The sequence below is a fragment of the Haliotis cracherodii genome, unplaced genomic scaffold, assembly GCF_022045235.1.
Source record: "Haliotis cracherodii isolate W230 unplaced genomic scaffold, xgHalCrac1.p SCAF_18, whole genome shotgun sequence".
NCBI lineage: Eukaryota > Metazoa > Mollusca > Gastropoda > Lepetellida > Haliotidae > Haliotis > Haliotis cracherodii.
In genome coordinates, this window is record NW_027266273.1 from 21347588 (window position 1) to 21375378 (window position 27791).

Consider the following 27791-nt stretch of genomic DNA (forward strand, 5'->3'; position numbering starts at 1 on the left):
CGAATGCCAAGTGGCACCATCGATGTGGTACATTTGTTGAAAGAAATCAAACGACTCCAACAGTTTTTTTTGCTGATGAACGGGTTAACAAACAGTAAGAGCCCACAGTATGGACACCCTTACAGTTCTTGATACTTTGAAACGTTTAGCCACTATACCAGAAAAAGACCTCATGTTCCAGAATTTGCAAAGAGGTATTAAGGAACATTCTCAGTTGCCCAAAAGGTCCCATAATATTCGGGAACCACCAACAGTGTTACTTTCCTATAGGAACACACCATCTCATCCAAGTTGCTCAATCGGGGACATGGATTTGACAGCTCGTTGTGTAAATTCCACAACTTGTGGCTGCAAGGAGTTCGCGAAAAGATGGGTGTATCCTGCCCAACCGGTGACAGCCATTGCAAACACATGGACAGGAAAGTGCAGTGTTCACTTGATAAAATACGGGTACAAGTCAAAACGGGGAGTTTGCAACAGGTGCAACCGATGGAACAGGATTCGTTCATATTTCGCGAATACCTGGTAGGAACATTATTTGAAGGTGATTCATTAACACTGCTTTTATCAGAGATTTCTTATAATTATGGATAGGATATTGTCGGTTTTATTTACTATGAAAATGTGACTTCAATCGTCCTGCAAAATCAACCATAAACTATTATGGCTTTGAACTTCGTAGGAATATGTTAGTATGCATCTTTCTGGCAGTACGTATGGCTAATCAATATAGATTTTCTGACAGTACGTTGTGATTTGTTGGTACACACCTTTCTGACGGTATGTAAGCGTGTATTGGTATACATCTTTCTGACGGTATGTATTTTAGACCATTTTACGAACAGGTGGGTTAAGGTTGGTATCCGCATATTCTCACAATCGTCACGTCTGTCATCTGTACCTTTTCTCCTACTAACGATTGTCATATCTCTGCAACCTCTGGATGCGATCGTTCGGCCCAGCTATATATGAGGGTAACAACTTGACAGAAACTTCCCTCTTAAAAATAACGTCGACCAATATATGACGTATTCAAGTTGCAAGCGCATATCCGAATCTCCAGAAGTGACGTCCACAGAAAACAATGTTTCATCTTGAAATAAACACGCTTCGTTCTTCATTGTCCTTTGCGATATATGTTATATATCTGTATAAACAAGTCGTCTTTGTTTTCCTGATGAGGTAAGAAGAAGTTGCAGAGGAAACAAGCGTTGAATTAGATAGTACTATTTGACATGTTGGAATCTGGGCGAATCTGGGATACGAACCCAGTATTAGCTGATCCTTGCACGGCTAAGGGACGCAACTCTCAAAATCATCTTCTCAGACAATATTGCCCCTCACGAGAAAGACACATGCGTATTCCTTACTTGAACACCCTAGTTTATTTTCAATAAGATTTTACAAGAACGCGATGTGAATTGTTTTGTGCAACTGGCAAGACGCATACAGCTGCGTAGAGCATTGTAATAATATAGACTATATATAGCCCAGCGTTTTATTCTATATAATTTTCGGTGTCACATCTCAGGCAGTTGTCGCTGGGGAATCGCCAGCGTTCGCTCTGAACACAGGTTGTCGCTAACAGCAGGGCTTCGCTCGACTCCGTCAGTTAAACCTCACCGTGTGATTTCAATCATCTTTTGTCGTAAATCAGCTTGGAATCTATTACCATAAAACGGTTCGATATCCGGTGCCGTTCGTTCTGCAAGAGAGCAACAGTTGTACCGTGCACATTGTCGTTCGGGTCCGGTCGGGAACCTCAGCTGCGGCGGAGAGGAATCTCACTGCTGTTTTCTCAAGCGTCCTTGTGCATTCACGTTGAATATTCTCTCTGACTTGGCGCTGTTTAGTGATAATTCAAAACCATTTGTGGGCTTTTAAGCGATCGTGATTACTTCTTTGGTCTCGACCAAGCATCGACTTGTGTTTCGGGGCGTTATGTAAGGAGACTGAATGCGGTATTTAGCTGTTAAATCCCGGACCTTCGCGATCAATTGGAGAAGAATCAATCGAACCGCTATTTCACATTAGCCTGGTTTGAGACTTTAGTAAGTGTCTGTTTTTCATGATTATTTCCAAAATTGAAAAGATTTCAAGAGAGGTTCCAGCCAAGCACCTCGTATCCGTTTTCAGTCCATATACTTCCGGTTCTCGTTGAAGTCAATTTAGTAAGGATTTGGAAAGGTCATAAAAAAGATGTAAAGATTTGTTTGTTTTATATTGAGGGTCTCCAGTGTAATTTGAATTACACGCACAGAATCCCGTGCTTAAACACACAACTATTAGGATCAAAGACATTAGCTGTGTTTAGTTCTTTACTTTTTTGCAAGCTCTTCTCGTGATTTATGGCCCTATTTCCTGATGAGGTAATATATCACAGAGAAATACTTGCATGATTCATAACCACTAGTCAATGTAATGGGTTAAAAGTATATGCATTCCAATTCGCAGGGGCAGAATGGGAACACGCTGATGTATATACTATCGCCTGTCTCAGCATTCACAGCACGCGCCGCGGCAGGAGAGGTGACCACACAGCTGCCAGTTTTAATTGAAGCGTATTCAAAACAGATCTGTAATCTGCCACATATTGCCATAAAAAGTCATCTTTGTTTCCCTGAGGAGGTGAGGAGAAGTTACGGAGGAGACAAACGTTATCATCTTCGCGGAACTTCGACCCACACAGGCAACATATTGCGTAACGCTGCAAGCTCCCTACACTGCAAGTGCTTGAGCCGTGACCTATATGAAGTCGGCCTCTCGGCTTGGCCACACATACGCACGGGAAACAGAAAGAAGCCAAGGCCCATGAATGATACTACAGAATACTGCATAACACCATGACACGCTGACAGCCCGGCGTCTGATGGTTGCCATAGCGACGTATTACGAAGTAGGCTAGCTCGGATGTTGATACTTACATCTTTCTCCTATGATTGTTACAGTGTGGTTGATGACGTTCCTGTCGGCGGCCTCAAAGAACACGGAGTGCCACTCGGGTAAGTGTGTCCTATCCAGCTACGTTTTATAAAATAACTTGTCAGGCTAATAGTATATCATATTCAAATATAAATATTACTTAGAAATTATTATGACTTTCCATGTCCAGTTATAGCACTGAATTGATTGCCACACGTCAAATAGCTGATGTGCAACACGAATTTTTATATGCACATGTATTGAGACACGCTATGCAATCTTCAGATGCCGCTCGAGGCGGTCGGGAAGCCTAGTGGTTAAAACGTTCGCTCGTCACGCCTAAGACCCGGGTTCGATTCCCGACATGGCTAAAATGTATGAAGCCCATTTCTGGTGTCCCCCGCTGCAATATTGGTGGAATATGGCTAAAAGCGGCATAAAACCATACTCATTCACTCAGATGCATATGACATTAAACTGAAATTTTGAAACATTTATCAACATGCAGTATTTATGTAGTTTGGATTTACGATTCTAACATTCTTCAAGTAAAATTTCTAAAGCTAGTTTTCCATGCATTCTTCACTTCTCAATGTTTTCCACAGTATGACTCTATAGCTTCCGGTCATCATAATCACACACCGACATTAATACAAGTCTAACGTCAAATGGAATATCAGTGTCATTTTATAACCATTTTACGAGGAACGATCAGTGAAACTCATTTAGAGTGAACCGGCTTACTGTGAGACGTACATCAATTCCACTATACAGATTAATAGATAGCCGATAACACACTGGTATCCCAGGGTGTGACAAAGTGAGTATCGAGTGGTCGTTGGGGTACGACTGCACACTAAGTCAGCCAGGTTGAACATTACGGTTATATGGCCATTCTGGTGCCAATACAACTCGATTGGGTATTCTTTCTTGACGCACATGTAACGCGGACGATTATCTCCGTTGTCTCCTGGGGAATCTCTTAAAAGAGATGAGGTGAGGTGAAATGGGGTTGAACGTCGCGTCCAAGATTATTGCTCTTATATAGCGCCGTACATGCACGTGTGTGTGTGTGGCTGCTTGTACTAGTCCAGACTGATGCCGATTTATAGTGCTAGCCCACTGAGATAACATGCCGCAGTTTGACATGAATGCCCCACTGAGACACAGTATACTCGCTCCGAGCCGACCAGTCCTTGTTTTAGCCCTTTAATGCCCAGCGCGAGACAGGGTAACAACAAGTACCATCTTTTAACGTCTTCTGCTATAACACGGCCGGGGATTGAACCCCCGACCTTCCGCTCTCCGGGCGGACGCTATACAACTGGTGTTCACAGATGTAGTGTGTTTATCACGTCCATCTTAAATTCATATTCATCATGTGCACCACGTGTTCGTGGTGTTGGAAGGGGAGGTGGGGGGCACGTGTGACCCAGTCGTCTAAGCCGCCGCGATTCGCTGTGCAGAGTTGCGTTCCTTGGGCACGCCAGTAACCTATGATTATGGGTTCGCATCCCGGTTCGCCCCGATTATGTTTCTAGGTTTGTCAGCACCATACCCGTGCTCTTTGGATTTTACCGAAGTGACCCTTCGGGCTTTCCTCCCACATTAAGCTGACACGCCGTGATATTACTGGAATACTGTTAAAAGCAGCGTTAAACCCACTCACTCATAAGACTCATGGTGTTCAGCACATCCTGTATTCATATAAGTGTTCCTAGGGTTGACATACTGTATTTGTTTTGTGCTCCGTTGTAAAAGAGTATTGCGTCCCGTTACAGCCTTTAGTGAGCTCTGGTTATACCTGCGGTGATATACTCCCACTTATATTTCTCGGCGTACAATTAGTCAAGTAGCTTGATCCTCGACATTATTGAGACATTTATATACTATAGATACCGACATAACTGTACATAAGGTCAAACTGAGTTTACTGTAAGGAGAGTCTATGGAGCGTAGGCCCATCGGCTGTCGGAGTGATGACAGGTTGAGAATCCACCGCTAACGGTAGACCTTACTAGATGGTCCTGTTATCATCCTCAGTTTAGTACGTGTTAACGAACAAGGTGACATGCATCTATTAATACTCTTATCTGATACATGAAACTTACATCAGAGTCCAGCATAAATAAAAACGACAAAACCCATTCCACATTTACAAGTCTCGACTAAAAGCAGTGAGTGAGTGAGTGAGTAACGTCGCATCGGCATTATTTCAGCCATATAGCGACGAGACCAAGTTAATATGTTCACAATTGAGTCATTTATGCAAAATTATATTTAAAAACAATTTATGAAACGTATTTGAGCATAACTATACCCACTAAAAGCAGCGTCGATCGAACGCTTCCCACTATTTCATGAACATAAGATGGGATAAGACAGCCACTTTAATATCCCATGGGAAATTCATATTGCACAATTGATCAGCACTAACGTATGAAAAAAGGAAAATATATGACATTTTTATTAGGGACATAAAAAAAATACGACACTTATTAATATAATCAAAGATAAACACATGTAGAAAGTTTGACATTATCACGGTGATGACAAGGTATGGTATTCAAGAAGTACATTAATATTATATGTATATATCACAGCAAAAAAGGGAAAATGGCAGGATAAGATTTGTATACAGGAAACTGTTAAAAGGTATCAAACTGATAGATACTCATTTAAAAAAACTAATAATGGCTGATATGAATGATTTCCAATGATTTTTAGCATCGGCAAAGCGAAGTCGGCTACCAGAAGGTAGAAACTGATATTCTAGAAAAAGTAAATTCGGCTTTTTGACAATTTCCTGCTCATACATTTCGCCGATGTGTTGAAATTGGGCACCTGAGATTTTGCTGACTGTGCTCATTTTATTTGAACAGACAGTCTCCCTTACCAGCAGTGGACATTAAAAACTAAAATGCTTTGAATAAATGTATTGTAGAGATTATTATTTAATAAACACTTTCAAATAGTGATGATACAAGGTGTTTGCGAAAAGACGAGCGTATCCTGCCCCATCGGTGGCACCTGACACAAACACTTGCAAAGGCAAGTCAATTGTACACCTGAAAAAAAATCCCAGAGAACATATAATGCAAGTCAAAATAGAAAATATCATCAGTTATCATTTTTGTCACTGCGTCAAATATGATAATGTCCTCAACATGTCTACCATAAAACTTTCGAAACGTAGGAAGGTCAGAGTCGAGAGTCGCTGTTCGGGGGTATATTGAAACTTAATTTGAAACAATTAGGTATTTATTTTCGTTCAGACCATTTAACTCCTACATGCACCCAAACTGAGCAGTGGTAATGGTGCATTGACACATACGGTCCCCCAACCACCAACCACCCCCACCCCCACGCACGGGCGTCTGGGTCAAACAATCCAAATTGCCTTACAGAATAAAGCATCACCATTCGTTGTGTAACAAAGTATATTCGATCCATTGTCTTACAAAACAGCATCGCTCTATTGTGCAAGAATCCCCATTCTAAAGACCACGCACCGTTATTGTCTTATTGACTTACAAAGTATCACCGTTATAGTGTCAGTTAATCCCATACTTTTGACGAAGATGGCATCCACGTGTTGTTATCGGCTGTGTCTAACCATTTATTCAGTTCCAGTGTTCTAGGCGTATCTGTTCCAAGAATCTTACTCACTGTAAAGGTGATTTCCTCATTGTTAGTGTGGTTATGGTGGCATCGTGTTGTGTATGTTTGCTCTTACATTGTACTATGGTAATACAAGGCTAAATTCGAAACAAAGTTTTCTTCAGTAAACAACACATTTACTTTTTCTGTGCATTGTCAAACAGCAAGGATCTATCATATGCCAGTTGTCTCGTGATATTGCGTGGATCTTGTCTTCCCTGGAATCCCTAAAGATGGCTTGTCGTAGGAGGAGAATGGGGGTGGGGAAGGAGGAACAAAATCAGTGCTAATTATGATGTTTACCGTCTTGCGAGTGGCGGAGGTTGTATCAGTAGTACTGGTAGTGTAGGAAGTGTTGGTGAAGGGACCGCCTCCGTGGTCTAGTGGTTGAGCGTCTGCCCGGAGAGTGAAAGGTCGTGGGTTAGATCCCCGGACGCGTCATACCAGAAGATGTTAAAATATGGGACATGCACGTCGCTATGTAGGTGCAATAATCTTTAATGCGACGTTATATCCCATTTCACCTTACCTGTAGTGGTGATGGTGTTAGCAGTAGTCGTGGTAGTTGTGATGGTTTTACCTGTAGTAGTTGTAGTTGTGATGACGTTAGCAGTAGTCGTGGTAGTTGTGATGGTAGCAGTAACAGTTGTTGTAGTGATGACGGGTGCAGTGGTAGTGATTGTGGTAGTAATCTGGTAGAAGTAACAGTTATTGTAGTGAAGACGGATGCAGTAGTAGTGATTGTGGTAGTAATCTGGTAGAAGCAACAGTTGTTGTAGTGATGACGGATGCAGTGGTAGTGATCTGGTAGCGAGTAACAGTTGTAGTGATGACAGATGCAGTGGTCGTGATTGTGGTAGTAATCTGGTATAAGTAACAGTTGTTGTAGTGATGACGGATGCAGTGGTAGTGATAGCGGTAGTGATCTGTTAGCAGTAACAGCTGTTGTAGTGATGACGGATGCAGTGGTAGTGATTGTGGTAGTAATCTGGTGGAAGTAACAGTTGTTGTAGTGATGACGGATGCAGTGGTAGTGATCCGGTAGTGATCTGGTAGCGAGTAACAGTTGTTGTAGTGATGACAGATGCAATGGTAGTGATGTGGTAGCAGTAACAGTTGTTGTAGTGATGCCGGATGCACTGGTAGTGATAGTGGTAGTGATCTGGTAGCAGTAACAGTTGTTGTAGTGATGACAGATGCAGTGGTAGTGATCTGGTAGCAGTAACAGTTATTGTAGTGATGACGGATGCAGTGGTAGTGATCCGGTAGTGATCTGGTACCAGTAACAGTTGTTGTAGTGATGCCGGGTGCAGTGGTAGTGATAGTGGTAGTGATCTGGTAGCAGTAACAGTTGTTGTAGTGATGACGGATGCAGTGGTAGTGATCCGGTAGTGATCTGGTAGCAGTAACAGTTGTTGTAGTGATGCCGGGTGCAGTGGTAGTGATAGTGGTAGTGATCTGGTAGCAGTAACAGTTGTTGTAGTGATGACGGATGCAGTGGTAGTGATTGTGGTAGTAATCTGGTAGCAGTAACAGTTGTTGTAGTGATGACGGATGCAGTGGTAGTGATAGCGGTAGTGATCTGTTAGCAGTAACAGCTGTTGTAGTGATGACGGATGCAGTGGTAGTGATTGTGGTAGTAATCTGGTGGAAGTAACAGTTGTTGTAGTGATGACGGATGCAGTGGTAGTGATCCGGTAGTGATCTGGTAGCGAGTAACAGTTGTTGTAGTGATGACGGATGCAGTGGTAGTGATCCAGTAGTGATCTGGTAGCGAGTAACAGTTGTTGTAGTGATGACGGATGCAGTGGTAGTGATCTGGTAGCAGTAACAGTTGTTGTAGTGATGACGGATGCACTGGTAGTGATTGTGGTAGTAATCTGGTGGAAGTAACAGTTGTTGTAGTGATGACGGATGCAGTGGTAGTGATAGCGGTAGTAATCTGGTAGCAGTAACAGTTGTTGTAGTGATGACGGATGCAGTGGTAGTGATCCGGTAGTGATCTGGTAGCGAGTAACAGTTGTTGTAGTGATGACAGATGCAATGGTAGTGATCTGGTAGCAGTAACAGTTGTTGTAGTGATGCCGGATGCACTGGTAGTGATCTGGTAGCAGTAACAGTTGTTGTAGTGATGACGGATGCAGTGGCAGTGATCCGGTAGTGATCTGGTAGCAGTAACAGTTGTTGTAGTGATGCCGGGTGCAGTGGTAGTGATAGTGGTAGTGATCTGGTAGCAGTAACAGTTGTTGTAGTGATGACGGATGCAGTGGTAGTGATAGCGGTAGTAATCTGGTAGCAGTAACAGTTGTTGTAGTGATGACGGATGCAGTGGTAGTGATAGCGGTAGTGATCTGGTAGCAGTAACAGTTGTTGTAGTGATGACGGATGCAGTGGTGGTGATCCGGTAGTGATCTGGTAGCAGTAACAGTTGTTGTAGAGATGACGGATGCAGTGGTAGTGATAGCGGTAGTGATCTGGAAGCGAGTAACAGTTGTTGTAGTGATGACGGATGTAGTGGTAGTGATCTGGTAGCAGTAACAGTTGTTGTAGTGATGACGGATGCAGTGGTAGTGATCTGGTAGCAGTAACACTTGTTGTAGTTATGACAGATGCAGTGGTAGTGATGTGGTAGCAGTAACAGTTGTTGTAGTGATGACGGATGCAGTGGTAGTGATCTGGTAGCAGTAACAGTTGTTGTAGTGATGACAGATGCAGTGGTAGTGATGTGGTAGCAGTAACAGTTGTTGTAGTGATGACGGATGCAGTGGTAGTGATAGCGCTAGTGATCTGTTAGCAGTAACAGTTGTTGTAGTGATGACGGATGCAGTGGTAGTGATAGCGGTAGTGATCTGTTAGCAGTAACAGTTGTTGTAGTGATGACGGATGCAGTGGTAGTGATAGTGGTAGTGATCTGGTAGCAGTAACAGTTGTTGTAGTGATGACGGATGCAGTGGTAGTGATCTGGTAGCAGTAACAGTTGTTGTAGTGATGGCGGATGCAGTGGTAGTGATCCGGTAGTGATCTGGTAGCAGTAACAGTTGTTGTAGTGATGACGGATGCAGTGGTAGTGATAGTGGTAGTGATCTGGTAGCAGTAACAGTTGTTGTAGTGATGACGGATGCAGTGGTAGTGATAGCGGTAGTGATCTGGTAGCAGTAACAGTTGTTGTAGTGATGCCGGATGCAGTGGTAGTGATAGTGGTAGTGATCTGGTAGCAGTAACAGTTGTTGTAGTGATGCCGGATGCAGTGGTAGTGATAGTGGTAGTGATCTGGTAGCAGTAACAAATGCTGTAGTGATGACGGATGCAGTGGTAGTGATCTGGTAGTGATCTGGTAGCAGTAACAGTTGTTGTAGTGATGACGGATGCAGTGGTAGTGATAGCGGTAATGATCTGGTAGCAGTAACAGTTGTTGTAGTGATGACGGATGCAGTGGTAGTGATCCGGTAGTGATCTGGTAGCAGTAACAGTTGTTGTAGTGATGACGGATGCAGTGGTGGTGATCTGGTAGCAGTAACAGTTGTTGTAGTGATGACAGATGCAGTGGTGGTGATCCGGTAGTGATCTGGTAGCAGTAACAGTTGTTGTGGTAAAATTAGTAATGCGGTAGCAGTAGTGGTAGCACAGTACGTTTAGTAGCAGTAGCAGTAGCAGCAGTCGTAGTAGCAGTGAGAGCAGGAGCAGATGTGGTAGTAGTGCCAGTAGCTACTGTATTGTATTTGCAGTACTATTCGGAGTAGTCCGTCACTGTTCGCGGCTGTACACTGTTTGTCAATATATCTAAATTCCTGTAGCGGCAATGCCAATGCCCGATCCACTCCAAAGGACGTCGGCGTTTTTACGAAAACTCATTTTGAAATTAGGCTTTATCTAGCACAACATCCTGAGTGTCCATTCGTTTCAGTAATCCCGTGATTATCAATTTCCTGCGCAGCTCCCCCGTATCGTTTAACAAGCCTGCACGTATTGTTTCATCTTGTCACTGTTGACATATTGCAACTGACGCATTGCATCAGCCCGAATCAACACCAAAAGATTACAGAAAAACATGTGTGAATACATAATTGTCAAATTGATAGAAAGTGACAATATATTGCGGTCGTTAAAACACTTCAATGGAACCCGTGTAAAAATAATAACAAGCGAGGTCGACACCAAGTTTAGTCATGTGGATACAATCGATTAACATGGAGGAAATTTACATGCGTTGCACTTTTGTAATTACCTTTCCGTATGACCTATAGTATTTAATTACCAGTTTATGGAAATTGACAAGAGGTATCTGACATTTCAGTAAACGGCATGCACAGATCCTTGCTCGCGAGTAAAGACGTGGCATTGTGGTTCGTATTGATATGAGAACTCGGAGTACTGTGTGACTGCCATATGGTAATATATTCATGTCATTTATTTACAGTATATAGTGGCAAATCCGAACCTATCACGTCTGTGTGACGATTAACTGATATAGGATGTATGGATATAATTTTTGTTGACACGATTACGACAGCAAACCTCCTATGTCGTCTCAATAGAACACGAACAGGACTCCAAATATCTTATTATTAGCTTTCTGTCGAATATACTGGACCCACCAATAAATATTTTCGAGATGTTTTGGGCGTACGTGCGTGCGTGCATGTTTGCGTGTGCGGGTGTTTATGTACGTGCGTGCGTGCGTGCGTGCGTGTCTTTGTGCATATGCGTTCGTGCGCACGTGCCTTCGTGCTTGCGTTTATGTGTGCGTGCGTGCGTGCGTGCGTGCGTGCGTGCGTGCGTGCGTTTGTGTGTGTATTTCTGTTTGAGACTGGATCTTTTGGTCACTGCTTCAAAACACGAAATCTTAGGAGGGACCGATAAATTAATTTCACGACAAATAAATTTTCAGGACTTGTGCAGAAAAATGGACAAATATTGTTGCCACTTTTTTTCTGGAACAAATTATATATTAATGTCAAGATTTACAATTATATTAAAAAACCCCACTAAATCCAGGCCCCGCGCTCTGGATATCCAATGTCCGGTCCCTTGCTGAAAACTAAGCATGTTATAAATAAAACATTCTCCCGCCTCCACACATGCTATCTAATCTAAACCGCCACTGGGGAAAATATATATATGAGATAAGCATGTCATTTGGTATCCGACAAACAAATACATGAACGTGAACCTGCCTATGTTGTGTATCAGACTTTAAGGCCTACATCACAATGAGAGGACCGTACTCTGAGACAAATACCCGCCTTCATAGTGACCCCACTCCCGGAGCGTCGTGGCCAATATTTGATAAAACCCTCAAAGGAATGGCCTTACAAATACATTTAGACTCCCAACGATATTACTCTGACAAATGAACTTGTTAATATGAGAAATTGCCCGTGACAAATATCCTGCGTAGAGCAGGGTCGGCGCGCTTCTATTTTCTCATCACACAAGATGAAGACAGGAAATTACATGACATTTGATGAATAAGGAACTTCATCTAATGAACGTTATCCGTGTATGCCAGACAACCGGAGACGGCGATACGTTTGTTCCACAACGCTGAGATGTAAATGTATAACGTCAACACTAGGAAAGCACCGGTCTCGACATCCAACGAAACCGATGTCTTCGGTGTAAAAGGCAAAATTGCGGTGAAAAATACATAAATGGAACAAAATAATCAGTGATGACACCGGGTATTTACGAAGTTCGTAAGTCATTCCTAGGATCTCAACATGATGTAGAAACACTTGCATTTAAGTAATGTAAATTATGTATAAAATCACGAAAATAACATTTGACATGTATTTTGAAGTTGAAGAACAAACGAATGTGAGTGAGTGAGTTGGGTTTAACGCCGCTTTTAACAGTATTCAAGTCATATCGCAGCGTGTCAGCTTAATGTGGGAGGAAAGCCCGAAGTGATGCAGGTCTCAGACGTTTACCACTTCGGTGAAACTCACGAGCACGAGTATGGTGCTGACAAACCTAGAAACCTAAACGGGGCGAACCGGGATTCGAATCCACAATCATAGGTTTCTGGATCGGCCAAGGGACGCAACTCTGCACAGCGAATCGCGGCGCCTTAGACGACTGGGCCACCCGTGCCCCCACATACGTAGGTGAGGAAACATCTACAATATCAACTCAAATGCGCTCTCTGAGTATTTCACCGGATGACGGAGCAAATAGCTCTAAAACGTCGTTGCAAAAAACAAGAAAGTTTTATGTACTTAGTGAAAAATACATGTTAAAGATAAATTCTTTTCTTCATACGAGCCGCAATTCGCTGTGCGGATTTGCGTCCCATGGCAGAGTTGCTTCCCTTAGGCACGCCAGAAACCTATGATTGTGAGTCCCGGTTCGCCTCGATTATGTTACCAGGTTTGTCAGCACCATACACGTGCTGGTTGGTTTAACCAAGGTGGGAAACGTCCGAAACCTGCATTACTTCGGGTCTTCCTCCCACATTAAGCTGACACGCCGTGATATAACTGGGATACTGTTCAAAGCGGCGTTAAAACCAAACTCACTTAATGATCACTCTTATAATTACTTCATAAATTTTATTTTTTTTAAAGTTGTAGTCATCTTGCTTCAGAGGAGTGTACCGTCTAACTAAATCATTTTGAACGTTTAAGTATGAATAAATAAAATGCAAATGATTGCAAACGTATTTGCTTCTTGTTTCAATAAATCTAAAAGATATTTAAATGTATACAGTGATTACACCGGTTTTTATTTTTTACGTCCATAAACGCATAAATATTGAAATCAATTTTGAAATAATATGAGGCCAGCAGGGGTGATAGTCAAACATAACAATGGGGACATTGTGAAGAAAAACTTTACCTTCCCTTGTTTTGTGAAGAATCACTTCACCTTCCCTTGTATTGTGAAGAATTACTTTACCTTCCCTTGTTTTGTGAAGAATCACTTCACCTTCCCTTGTACCCATAGTTTCTGGGATCCGCTATTCTTAGAATCAGCCACAGGATTTGCTCCTGGGGTTTCGTAAGGCCACATCTCGTATTGTGTTAAGCCAATTTGAGTCACCTCAAATTCAGTTTGATGTTTTGAGTAGTTTAAAGAAATGCATTACAAGCAACAACAGCGGGCTGAAATTGACTCTAATTGTATTTAACACCTTGACTTCACACTCTGTTTGAAGACAAATATCGATTGGTATTTCACAATACATTTCCATACTGTAGGCTCCAGGCATGTCTTGAACGGACGCTCTGTGACGTCAGTCCGCGATGAAATGCCTCCGTTGTACTTATAATCATCAACCAGTTTGTAATTTATCCCAATTTTTAGAACGTGACCGCGCCTCCGCCTTCCCAAGGTCATTTCTTGTGGATCTAAGTTTTTGGTGGCAACGTGTTTCCTCATGATATGCGTGTAGGTTTCGACCACTGACCCGACAAAATCACGACAGGGACACCGACAAATGCTTACCCGTGCGTGGAATCGAACACGGGTCTTCGGTTGTAGAAGTCAACACATTGACCACTACACTACTCTTTGTACACGTAAATAGGGAGCCGTGGAGATCCGAGTTAGAGTTGGTCTTCAGCAACCCATGCTTGTCATAAGAGGCAACTAACGTGATCGGGTGGTCAGGCTCGCTGACTTGGTTGATACATGTCGTATCCCAGTTGTGTAGATCGATGCTCATGGTGTCAATCACTGGATTGTCTCGTCCAGACTTACTTGTTTACAGACCGCGTCATATAACTGGAATATTGCTGAGTGCGGCGTTAAACAGCACATAACGAAACACACATACAGAGGGGCGTTTCTTTATACGCACAACTATAGCTAGAGATTGGAATTCTTGACTGATGGGATCTTTATAGGAAATCGGGACACGGGAGTCCCAGGTTTCTAAGACGCCGCAAGTCGCTGTACGGAGTTGCGTCCCTTAGACGTGCCAGAAACCTATGGTCGTGGGTTTGAATCCTAGATTCGCGCCGATTATTATTCTCGGTTGTCAGCACTAGATCAGTGGTCGTGGGTTTCACAAAATTGGTAAATGTCTAAGATCTGCATTACTTCAGACTTTCCTGCGGCCTTAAGCGGACACGCGGTGATATAACTGCAATACTGTTCAAAGTGGCGTAAAAACAAACTCACTCACTCACTCACTCTTTAACTAACACTGACCTGTTTCTGCCAGTGTACAGGAACGTAGTATATACAACTTGATACTCTAAATGTTCTTACTTTATCGAACTAAATAATGTGACAATACGAAACAGGAAAATGGCCTACTTTTACGAGAAGGATTTAGCTTGCAAATGTCAAAGTTGTAAGCCTATATTAAGTTCAGAAAGAGTAAAGACACTCAAGTAAGCTATGCCACCAGAAAAGCAGAACTATCAGGAATTGATTCCTGGAAGCGAGGACAGAGCTATCGTGCTCAGGTGGTTGGAACAAATGGCTATTCTAGGCGTAAGGTACCAACACCAGGAGCTCCTCTGCCTGCCACGCCCCCAAGACCCTGCTGGTGAGTTGCCTGACATCATCAGTCTGTCGGAGACTCGGGGGAATTCCCAGGAACCATTATGGAGTGTCAATACTTGAATTAACCTTTTAGTCCTCTGTTATGGAGTTATAATGTTGTGTAATGTAGGCAAATACAAAGTCTTTATGGCTATGCTATTCTGTTGAGGGGGAATATGGTAGACTTATTTCAGCCGAATTGAGACTTGAGTACAGGCGCAAAACAAATCATTGTAAGTTTTATTTCCATAAGTTGTGGGTTGTGATTGTCTGTTCGAATTCTTCTGTTAGTACCATGTCACCATTCTACAAATCGATCCCCTCACTACGACTGTCGTATGTCTATGTTTCCGATCGCTTTGTATTTCTTCAAAATAGTAATGGTCAACGGCCTGCGAAACTTCTTAGCTACCATCCCACTTAAACACATTAAGCATCAAACTCAAATAATTCACACAATCATCCATGACGATGGCAATAAACCACAGCTTTTCAGATGGTTCGTGACTATGTCCATTAGATTCAGCCATTGTGACCAGAGGATCCCCATTTCACTCGGACATCTCACAATATGCTGTCCCGCAATTCGTTAACTATCTTCATGATAACAAAAAGGTGAAGCCGGAATATCAGGACCCCTGGTTATGCAACCCAATGGTTGTCGATAGAAACTTTCTTTGTTGCAAACAATATGACGTAAAACAAGTGTTGAGCAATCTTCTATCGGATCATGCGATGTTGAGACGCCGTGCGTGATGGTGAAAGGTTGTCTAGCGCAGTATTTTAATCACACGAATTGTATTCATCTGCGATGCTGAATATTTCATTTATATCCGTATTTCGGTAAACGGCCATTGCCGTGTTTCGAGCTGGTGGACGCGTGGAAGGAACAGTACATAGGAGACTGGTTTGTGGTGGCAGATATTCAGCAGATTGACGTGAAAAGGTTCCTGATTGTCCTCCATGTCATGGTTACCCCCGTTGGTCGTGATAAAGCATAAAGGCAGCTACCCGAGGTGGAGCCTATGGATCAACCATGCACAGTGTAACCTATCATTCAACTGTGCCTGGTGTCGCCTGTGAACTATCCGAGGTGCAACTTAACTATCAACTACCCGTGATGTAACGTGTTCATGCACTATCCGAGATGTGACCTGTCAATACACTATCCGAGATGTACTTATCCTTGCGCTATTCGAGATGTAACCTAACGGCACATTATCAGAGATGTAACCTACGCGTACATTATCCAGAATGTAATTATCTAAGCACTATCCGAGACATATATATATATCTATGCACTATCCGAGACATATATATATCTATGCACTATCCGAGATGTATATATCCACTATCCGTTATTTAGCTATCATTACACTATCCGTTATTTAACTATCTTTAAACTATCGGTTATTTAACTATCCTTGCACTATCCGTTATTTAACTATCTTTATCACTATCGGTTATTTAACTATCCTAACACTATCCGTTTTTTAGCTGTCCTTACATTATCCGTTATTTAACTATCTTTACACTGTTCGGTTATTTAGCTATCCTTGCACTATCCGTTATTTAACTATTTTGACACTATCCGTTATTTAGCTATCTTTGCACTCTCCGTTATCAACTGTCCTTACACTATCCGTTATTCAACACTATCTGTTATTTAAATATCTTTATACTATCGATTATTTAACTATCCTTGTACTATCCCTCTTTTAGCTGTGTGTGATGTCGCCTATCTGCTCACCATCCGTGATAGCGCATATCTGTCAACTATCTCCGATGTTAGATCTTTGAACTACCTGTGCACATATCTACACTATCTGTGATAAAGTCCAGCTATCACTATCCTTGGTGTAACCTATCATCTACAGGTAGCCATTCAATGCACATCATATGTTTCTGTCAATCACATCGCGATCGGAACATGGTCAACAAATATGACATCGACAGGAGAGGATTGGAAGGTGGCTTCTGTGGATCAACCCTGGGCGCTGTTTTGCGCGAATTTACGGTATTCAGAATTCTTGCAGCTCACGAAGTAATCCTCCCCAGGAGCCGCCAGCACCTCGTGACGAGACCCTGGTTCTTTGCCTGCGTTGTAGTGTACAGCCATAATATATTACAAAAACCCTCCACACCTGTCTTCATACTGCTGTTGTAAATATTACATCAGGAAATTGCATGCTTCAATAAATAATGAGCCGTTAGATGTTAGTGGTGTATTCTTTATATTGATTCTGAAAAGGAATAGCTTGAATCACGCGTGGTCCCTCTACTACTCAACCAATCTAACACAACCGGTTCACTGCCGAGCAGACATGCTGTTGCCACGTGAAGTATGAAGCACGATCTTACTCCGTCACCTAGCGGCGATTGATACACATATACTCGACTCTCGAACACCGTTACATCGAAAACAGTTCATCTCGGAATTTGTCACCGAGTTTATTGCGGCGGATATGTTTGTCAATTCGTCTTTTCTTCGTTTAACATGAATACCCCATTCTGACTCCGAGCCGACCAGTCCTTGTTTTAGCCCCTTAATGACCGAGCGCCAGACAGGGTAACAACAAGTACAATCTTTTAACGTCTTCTGCTATAACACGGCCGGGGATTGAATCCCCGACCTTCCGCTCTCCGGGCGGACGCTCTACCACTGGTGTTTACAGATATAGTGTGTTCATCACGTCCATCTTAAATTCATATTCATCATGTCTTTTTGTATGACGCGGCCCGGGATCGAACTCTGCACCTTCCACTCTCCGGGCGGACGCTCTACCACTAGACCACGGAGGCGGTCCCGGGTGAACAGAAACAGTTTGGAAGTAAAACTTGAAAAATTGTGCAATGCCTAATGTCGTGTAAACGGGTACTACTGTACAATCGCTGACTGACTCGCTGAACACTCACTCACTCACTCACTCACTTATTTTAAGGGGTGGTGGTGGTGTACTTTCAGTATTTTACCCCGAGCGGTGGCATTAATAAAGTCAGAAAAACATTGACCCCAAACAGAGATCGAACAGCAAGAAGTGATTTATTGGCTAAGCAAATATGATCAGTCACGATTACCCAGTTGTTACATGCACGATGTCTTTGTTGAGAACAAATAGTCCATAGTAAATAATCTAATACTCTCGAGACACATCTTGAACCTGAAACATTGCTAAGGTGGATTTGAGATAATAGTTTGCAGTGTTCAAAGTTCAACGTGTGATCGCGAAGGTGGATTTGAGATAATAGTTGTCCAATGTTTCATATTTAAGGTGTGATCTCGCGAAGGTGGATTTGAGAAAATAAATGCCCAATGATCCGGACTAGTACAAGCAGCCAAACCCACACGTGCACGCACGTCGCTATATAAGTGCAATTAATTTGGACGCGACGTTATACTCCATTTCCCCATACCTATAACAGGGGCGGGCGGGTAGCCTAGTGGGTAAAGCGTTCGCTCGTCACACCGAAGACCCGGGTTCGATTCCCCACATAGGCTCAATATGTGAAGCCCATTTCTGGTGTCCCCCGTTGATGTTGCTGAAATATTGCTAAAAGCGGCGTAAAACCATACTCACTCACTCACCTAAAACATAAGACATAAATATCACAAACTATGTGACGCTGGGTCATAAGATGTGGTTTGTCAGAATAGAAAGGTGCATCTGTTCCCAGCATCACCATTGACACAAGCCAGTGATAATAAAAAAATTACTGTGCGCTCGCCGGGCTAGTCAATACAAATACTAGCCTTCATGCATGTGTTTCCAAAAGCACATATTTGCATTACAGGAGGTAATCAATTTGATAAAGCATGACTACATGATCAGAGATTATATCCAGATAAAACAACATTCGACAAAACAGATCGAACATAGCCTTTCCTTTTCGCTGAAACATTGAACATATTTCATGCATAAAACATGGCGTTTATTTTGATATCGAGGGTACTATTGAAATCAAAATGGACATTGCATTTACAACGTAAAGCCTCACGTATCACGTGTTTAAATTTCGAATGAGTATGTCGACGCAAACTGATAGGCATATCGATGCTGTCGCCCTCTACAGCATCTATGGATCCATTCGTGAATATTTATCACGCAATTTCTCGCGATAAATTACCCTTACTTGACATCGCACTACATAAGCAAGTCTCGCGAGATCTCCAATCTGGTCACAGCGAAGGACAACGTGTTGAGGGGGCTATTATTTACGTATGTTTTACGTTGGAGACCATAACGCTTATTGACGAGTCTGGTTTCTGCAGCAAGATGTGGATGATATAAGACTTACGATAGATTTATAGGAAAACACATGCTGAATCTACAGTTTCACATTCAGTAGCCATTCATTGATTTATCGCTAGCCGCAGCCACAAGTGTTTTCATGAATATTTATGCATGGATGTGCCGTTGGACAGAACAGTCGTTACATGTTGAAATATGTATTTGCTCTGAGTAAAGATACAAATCGGCCATCATGCTAGAATAGAGTACATCTTCACACAGACGTCACGTGTTATGGTTCAGGTTAATTTGATATTTCAGATGAAACTTTTATGATTGATTATTGTTTGTTGTTTAACGCTGAACTCAGCAATATTCCAGCAATATGACGGTTGTCTGGAAATATATCGATTCTGGGCAATACATTCCAGTGATTGACATCATGACCATCGATCCACGCAACTGAGATACGATGACATGCATCAACCAAGTCAACGAGCCTGACCAACCGATCCTGTTTGTCGCCTCTTACGACAAGCATGGGTTGCTGAAGACCAGTTCCTCCCCGGATCTTCTCGGGCCTTGGTAGATAATGAAGGCCTCTTGTGACTTTTACGGCAAGCATGGGTTGTTGAGGACTTATTCTAACCCGGATGTTCACAGTGAAGTGGTAGGGGTTGTATGATGTAAACTGTTCGTGAGTCCTTTCGGGGGCTGTTGGGCAGCCTAGAAAGTACATGATAGTTTATTTGTTGACAGATAACGATGTCATAGACTGCTTCTACTGCACGACGATCTCCCCGTCCCGCGACGACTTCTGTGGGGATCCTTTCAACATCAGCCACCCGGAGCTGACCAAGGTAGCATGCAAGGGCTACTGCGCCAAATGGGTCACAGAACTCTCTTCCGGTAAGGGTCAGTCTTCTTCTTCGTAATGGAGATTTAACGTGCGTTTTTCGCATATCCTGTATTTCGCACAGGGGTCAGCCAGTTCAACCTTTTCGTGTACAGAGCACAGGGGTCAGTCAGTTCAACCCTTTCGTGTACAGAGCACAGGGGTCAGCCAGTTCAACCTTTTCGTGTACAGAGCGACAGGGGTCAGCCAGTTCAACCTTTTCGTGTACAGAGCACAGGGGTCAGTCAGTCCAACCCTTTCGTGTACAGAGCACAGGGGTCAGTCAGTTCAACCCTTTCGTGTACAGAGCACAGGGATCAGTCAGTTCAACCCTTTCGTGTACAGAGCACAGGGATCAGTCAGTTCAACCCTTTCGTGTACAGAGCACAGGGATCAGTCAGTTCAACCCTTTCGTGTACAGAGCACAGGGATCAGTCAGTTCAACCCTTTCGTGTACAGAGCACAGGGATCAGTCAGTTCAACCCTTTCGTGTACAGAGCACAGGGGTCAGCCAGTTCAACCCTTTCGTGTACAGAGCACAGGGATCAGTCAGTTCGACCCTTCCGTGTACAGAGCACAGGGATCAGTCAGTTCAACCCTTTCGTGTACAGAGCACAGGGGTCAGTCAGTTCAACCCTTTCGTGTACAGAGCACAGGGATCAGTCAGTTCAACCCTTTCGTGTACAGAGCACAGGGATCAGTCAGTTCAACCCTTTCGTGTACAGAGCACAGGGATCAGTCAGGTCGACCCTTCCGTGTACAGAGCACAGGGATCAGTCAGTTCGACCCTTTCGTGTACAGAGCACAGGGATCAGTCAGTTCAACCCTTTCGTGTACAGAGCACAGGGGTCAGTCAGTTCAACCCTTTCGTGTACAGAGCATGTAGCAAAATGAGAGAACGTGAAAAACTGATGACATCAGAGGTAAATGGTCAACACATAATTTCAAGTGCTGAAGCACAGCCGTCACCTCGCTGTGGGTCATAAAGGAGCACGATGCTTCTGCTTCCTGTACTATTCCCCGTGGGTTGTTGATGAAGCCACTGACTTTTTTATGGAACACGAGCTCAGACATGGACACTCAATGCAGCGAAAAAAGAGATTTGTGTAAGTCGTGTTGATAAGAACCCGACTTAGGTAACACTGTTACCTAGGCAATGAATTTATTTTTCTCTAACCCCCATTAGCTTCAGACATTCGGTATTTCAGTATTCATTACGTTATGGGAGCGTGGCTAGCTCAGTAGTCTATGGCGCTGCCCTGGGGCTTGCCTGGATCCGGTTATCACGAGTTCGAATCCATAATGGTCCTGGTTATGTACATCGTTTGGTCAGTACCTCAAAACGTGGACGTATCTGGATTTTCCTTTATCTGAAAGCTGACACGCCGTCATGAAACGGAAATAATGATCATTTACCTGGTGTGGTAACATCAAGGGGAGATAATCAGCTATTTTCTGTCAGAATTACCGTTTTCCAGTTCAATTTCGATTTTAAGTCTTAACGAAGGAATAAATGTTTTATTGAAGGCATGATGCTGATATAGTACACGAGGGCGTCAACGTTTCCATATTGTCGTAGGAGGCGACTAACGGGATCGGGTGGTCAGGCTCGCTGACTTGGTTCATGCATGTCATCGTATCTTCATTGCGTAGATCGATGCTCATGATGTCAATCACCTGATTGTCTGATCCAGACTCGATTATTTACAGACCGCCGTTATATAGCTGTAATATTGTGGGCGGCGTTAAACAACAAACAAACAAACAAACGCTTCCATAAATTACAGCAACAGGTACAAGATCCGTTCAGTGTTGGAGTTGTGACCGAGTTAGCAGTCAGTCAGTTGTATGCTTGTATCCAGTGAGATGCTATTCAGTGACACGTGGGTCAGGGCGTCCTGGGTCGGGTAGGCAGATAGGTGAACACGGGTTAGCAAAGGCGCTGTCGAGATCAATACAGCCAGAGTCATCGCGCATACGCTGACTAGACATCTAGACTGGGGCAGTGTTCGTTAGACTTAAGTTAACAAGGCGATGGTCACAGAATTGCAAATCATTTCAACATTAAACCTCCTTAATCCGAACGCTGATATAATTATCAAGTTTAACACATGTTGGAGAATTACAGACAGGTACTAATGGACCGACTTGTATACATCGACCTTAGTGCTACGTAAGGGACCGATTATTTGATATTACATATATATTGGGGGCTATTGGAGGGGGATTGGGGGGCCGCGGTATACTGTACCATATCAGTGGTCTATGTGTTTTAGAAGCGGATTCGGGAGGTTTGATTTATAATTATTAGCAGATGGCAGCGTTGGCATTCATGCTATTGTCAAAGAAGCACAGTTTGATAAGATGATAACGTGTAGTTCAATATTCGAAATAAAAAGAATACCTTGAACTTCTACCTCCGAATTTATATCTTAGTTAAAGACCGCCTCCGTGGTCTAGTGGTAGAGCGCACGCACGGAGAGCGGAAGGTCAGTGGTACTTGTTGTTGCCCTGTCTGGCGCTCGGCATTAAGGGACAAAGGGACAAAGACAAGGACTGGTCGGCTCGGAGTCATTATACCGTGTCTGAGTAGGGTATTGATGTTAAACTGCGGCATGGTATCACAGTGGACTAGCACTATTAAACCGGCTTTAGTCCGGACTAGTACAAGCAGACAGACACACACGCACACATCATGCACGTCACCATATAAGTGCAATGATTTCGAACGCAATGTTTAACCCAATTTCACCTCACCTACAATTTAGAACCTCATGACTACCCGTAGAAACTGGAAGATGGAACAAATTAAATGTTGCTGGAAGACAATGTGACCTTTGTTTCTGATTTTGGCGATGAATATCAGTACTTGTTTATATGTGACTACTTTAGTTATCATAGAAAAGTATACTTACTTTCCCTTTGTCCATAAAATGATGTTTATGTTTAAAAGCAAAAATGTAAATGTTCTTCGGAAATTTCTCGTTATGAAGTCATTTAAGTACCAACTGAAAATCCCACCAGTGATTGTATGCAATAATTATAGATCGACATGGTAGGTAATTATGTCCCCTCTTAACCTCAAACTGCTATGATAATTTTATGTGCTATGATAATAATGATGATGATGTAATTTTGACTAAAATAAAGTTCAGGTCAGTTCAGAATGTTTTGAAATATTGCTGAAATGACACTAAAGTGACATCATTAGGGTATATGGTTTGGGTCATAAACGAACCCGTCAGCGCGTGAAGCTGTTATAAAGTTGTATCTCTATGAATCAGTGGTACAATAAATGCTTCCATCTACCAGTGATACATAAGCTGATGGAAACGAAAAAGGGAACAATGTAAAATATAGGGCAATTAGGTTTACTGTCAGTACATTTGAAAATGTCTGTATCTGGTGTGTCTTCCATGTCTGCGGATGACCTTCTGATATCTGCGAGGTACACGAGGGATTACCGCCCGGATGACAACTCGTGGAACAGCCCGCCGCTCGTCCTAAAGAGCAAGGGACATGGCGTCCGATGTCTGTGGTTGGACGTCCCGATAACTGACTCGACGTCCAATGACATCCCTGAGTTGTTCGTTGGGATTAATGTCTGGGCTCTTGGCGGGCAAGGGGAGTCGAGTTCTGTGTCGTTGTGGAGTTGAAGAAAGTCCATCGACACACATGCTGTCATCTTCCCGAGGCAAGAGAGTTAACTGACTATAAAAGTCCAGTTTCCACCCTTGCCGAACTAGGCTTGTATAATGGAGTTACATTTTGGCTGGACTAGCGAGTCTATGCATAGTCCAATCAAAATCGGATAAAAAATGGATTTGCAAATCATGTGCACCGCCAACTCGTTGACAGCAGATATTTGCCAAATCTTTTCATGTTTTTAATCAAGGTGTTCACTTGATTTGATGCATTCTGCTATGTAATACCCCTTTATCACAATATAGATCTTGCTTATCGATCAGATCGACCTGACTGGGCGCCACCATTTTGTGTGTAGCAAACGCAAGTGATACGAGAGGTGGAATCTGATTGGTCCATAGGAGAGGCTTAGAGGGGACATAACTCGTAATAGTCACTGGTGGCGCTACGGTCGAGCCCAATAATTCCAGCCTAGTTCGGCAAGGTTGGAAACTGGACTTTTAAAGTCAGTTAACTCTCTTGCCTCGGGAAGATGACATGCTGTATGAGGACGAGCATTGCCTTGCTGAAACTCAAAGTTTCGCCAGGGTACAGCCTTAGAACCTCATCACGGAAGCGAAGACTTGTCAGGCGACCATCAAAACGTAAAAGCTCTGTTACCTAACCCACCACCATATCGATAACTTTGTCCGACAGTACATGGATGGTATCGTCCATGTCGGCGTCTCAATACACAGGTTCGACCATCTGCAAAGTCAAGTTTGAAGCGTGACTCATCACTGAACGTGTCGTACGCCATGACGTAAAGTCCATACCATGCTGCTTGTGCTGTCGCGTCATCCGTACACCATTCACTGGCCTTTAAGTCTGCAGCTCTTAGGCGATTCCTCGAGGTTCAGTCATTGATTCTCACAGCCCTTGAATTACTGTTTATTATCCCCCGCCACGAAGCGGAAGGGGGGTATAGAAATGGGTGCTGTCCGTCCGTCACGTTTCGTTTCCGCAGCAGAACTAAAAACCCATGAGAGATACCTCAACCACACTTGGCAGATAGATAGGTCTTGTGGTGAACTGGTACCTTTTGATTGTGACTTTTGAAGCGCTGCCAAGTCGAACCCACCCAGAACCTTTCGGAGAATATGGAGACTCCCCAACAATGCAGCCTTCTGCATTACCATGATTTTCAGAAGAGCTGTATTCCTGGCAGCAAAACCGGGTACTCTCCCAAAGTCTGTCAACAGCTGTAGATTGTGAGGTACCAAACCTAAGGCACCGAGAACAACTGGGGGTCGGAGAACTTGTTACTTGGGATGCACGCGTCACGTTTCGAAAGTGAGGTCCGCGGATTTGCCATGTTTTTCCTGTTGTGGGCCTATTCCAAAGAATTTTGTATTTTTCATTTTCCGTGACGCCCTCTATATTCGGGGTCGTACCATGGATGGACCTCTGTGCATCATTGCATAATCTACATTTCATGTTTACATTTTGATGCAAAATCACACATTGATGGTTGACTGTGGAATGTCTTGTTTTCATCATGAGTCTTGACGTGCTTCACAAGAGGATCATCAGATAAATATATGTGTGCAAAAGTGCAGAATACAATTCTATCATGAAGAGCCTCCACGTTAATCAAACAACGCCCTCCCACTATAATTGATAAATATAAGCGATTGGGGGAACGCGAGGGTAGTGGGACTTATTGTCTGATATGATTCTTCGTGTGAATTTTCAATACTGTGAATACTACTACTACTAGTAGTAGTAGTAGTAGTAGTAGTAGTAGTAGTAGTAGTAGTAGTAATAGTATACCCTCAGCAATAATAATGATAGCATGAATAACAAACACGATCAGAAGTCTGCCTTCATCCAATAATTTTAGTCCGGTAACCATGTAAATAATTATTCAACCGTGATATCATAATGCTTTCGGATATTCTACTTATTGCTTATTTTCAAGCTGCATGCCCAATGTGAGCAAAGACTACAGGTCTGAGTGTTTCAGGGAACGGTATTTTCTGCGTCTTGGTTTTAACGCTCATATGTAAACATATGAGTAAATCTGACAGTATATGTATTATATTCCTATTTCCAGGTGCAGTACATTACACACGCACCTGCTCCAAAGATATCAACATGAAGATGCAAAAGCACCTGGTCTGTATGAAAGAGAGAGGGTCTAAATACGGCCATCTTTGCTTCTGCGACCAGAAGGATTGCAATGCCGCAGCGCCTGCTGGTACTTCCGGGTCGTGGGCCGCAACCTTGACCTTGACTGCTCTACAGTTCTTTCTGATGAACATTTTCCCAACATAATATTCTTTCAAGCACTTAGAATTGTGGTTATTATTTATATCTGTCGGCCCAGCCGCATGGGAAATTGTTTCCCGATTATTGTATGACAGAGTCTTGTCAGTATTTGCCTTCGCATGACATGCCGTGTATCAGGGTTTTGTAATGTACATTTTCCAAGTCCCACGATTGAAGTCATTTTGAGACATTTCATATTGTTGTTCAATGTTTGTTGATATTGAATCAGTATTTCATTTTAACATTTTTATATAATTTGAACTGTTGTTGCAGGAAATGTTTGCTTTTTGCCTTGCCTTCATGATTGTTGATGTACATCATATTGAATGGACACTGCACTGTAGTTAAGGTGAGGTAACAACAACCTCGTGTAGTTTACAGGTTAGCAGCCTCTTGCTCATGGATTACTGGAGATATTAATATCTACGTCTAGGCTTTATTTAAGCAAATGACGTTCATAGTTATTGCTAGAGACCATGGAGACCAGTGTTATACTGTGTTTTGAACTGACATCATATGTGTTCGGGTAAATAAATCTAACATTAACGCATTCATTATTTCAGAACATGGTCATGTTTCAAAAATTGAATTTTGAAAATAGTGACAAAGTAGATCCAAACAAAGTAGTTCTTGAGGTGAGGTGAGATAAAATGGGGTTTAGGGTCGCGCACAGGATTGTTGCACTTATTGCACATAGCGACGTGCATGGACGCGTGTAGGGGACCTGCTTGTACTATTCCGCAGTTTAACATGGATACCTCACTCTGACACAGTTTACTGACTCCGAGCCGAGCAGTCCTTGTTTTAGACCCTTAATGCCGAGCACCAGAGTAACAATACATACGTTTAACGCATTTTGGTGTGCCGGCCAGGGATATTTATTCCGTTAATATCACTTATGAGTGAGACTTCAGAATTATGCTCGAAATTTATTTTACCGCACATAGGACACAGCAAGAAACAAGCTACGACGAGAACAAAACGAATATAGAACGGGGCTGGATTTGTAAAAATTAATAGTTTCTAGCGCTTTGGCTCTGCCCCACAATAAAGCACATGTGGTGTCTGGTAAGTGATTTTGTTCACCCAACCGTGAATGGGGTACCCGGTAGGATGAGATGGTAATGTAACTGTTAACCTTTTAGCGCCTCACAGGCAGCTTGGGTTGTGTACTCCCAAGGGAGATGAGACTGAAAATGGAGTGGACACTGATCCATTGGCCGGGGTCATAGTAATTAAGCGTCATGAGCTTTCACAGGGTATTTGGAACTTGGCCCATACTACTATAGATATCAATGAAAGCAAAAGTCAGCTGACGAGGGAACAGATAGTCGATAGACGATAGGCAGGACTAAAATCAAACCCGACTCCTCATGACAAAATAGTCCACTTGAGACGTCCACACGATTCACTTTTCCTCAGCGTGTTTACTGCTATATATGTAATAGCTTACCGCTCTGTTTGCTGAAGTTTTCCTCACTGGAAGTGATTGTATGCTTGAAGTATACATGTCAGGTGCTGGTAAATACGCATTGCTACATTGTATGACTCCTTTTGCTATGTCTCATTCTAGATCTCACTAAAGTGGAAAGGGTTGTTGCAGAGCCGGTTCGCGGAGTGTGACCTGTGACCTTCAG

The 27791-nt window shown here is 43.0% G+C and overlaps 1 protein-coding gene across 1 annotated transcript; it reads left to right on the forward strand.

Moving 5' to 3' along the window:
* Positions 1-517: 517 nt before the first annotated feature.
* On the forward strand, positions 518-27791 carry LOC139465395 (UPAR/Ly6 domain-containing protein qvr-like). Its single transcript, XM_071247101.1, has 4 exons — positions 518-525; positions 2949-3002; positions 20064-20213; positions 25940-27791. The coding sequence occupies exons 2-4, from the start codon at positions 2957-2959 to the stop codon at positions 26158-26160; spliced, it is 417 nt and encodes a 138-aa protein (XP_071103202.1). The 5' UTR covers positions 518-525; positions 2949-2956; the 3' UTR covers positions 26161-27791.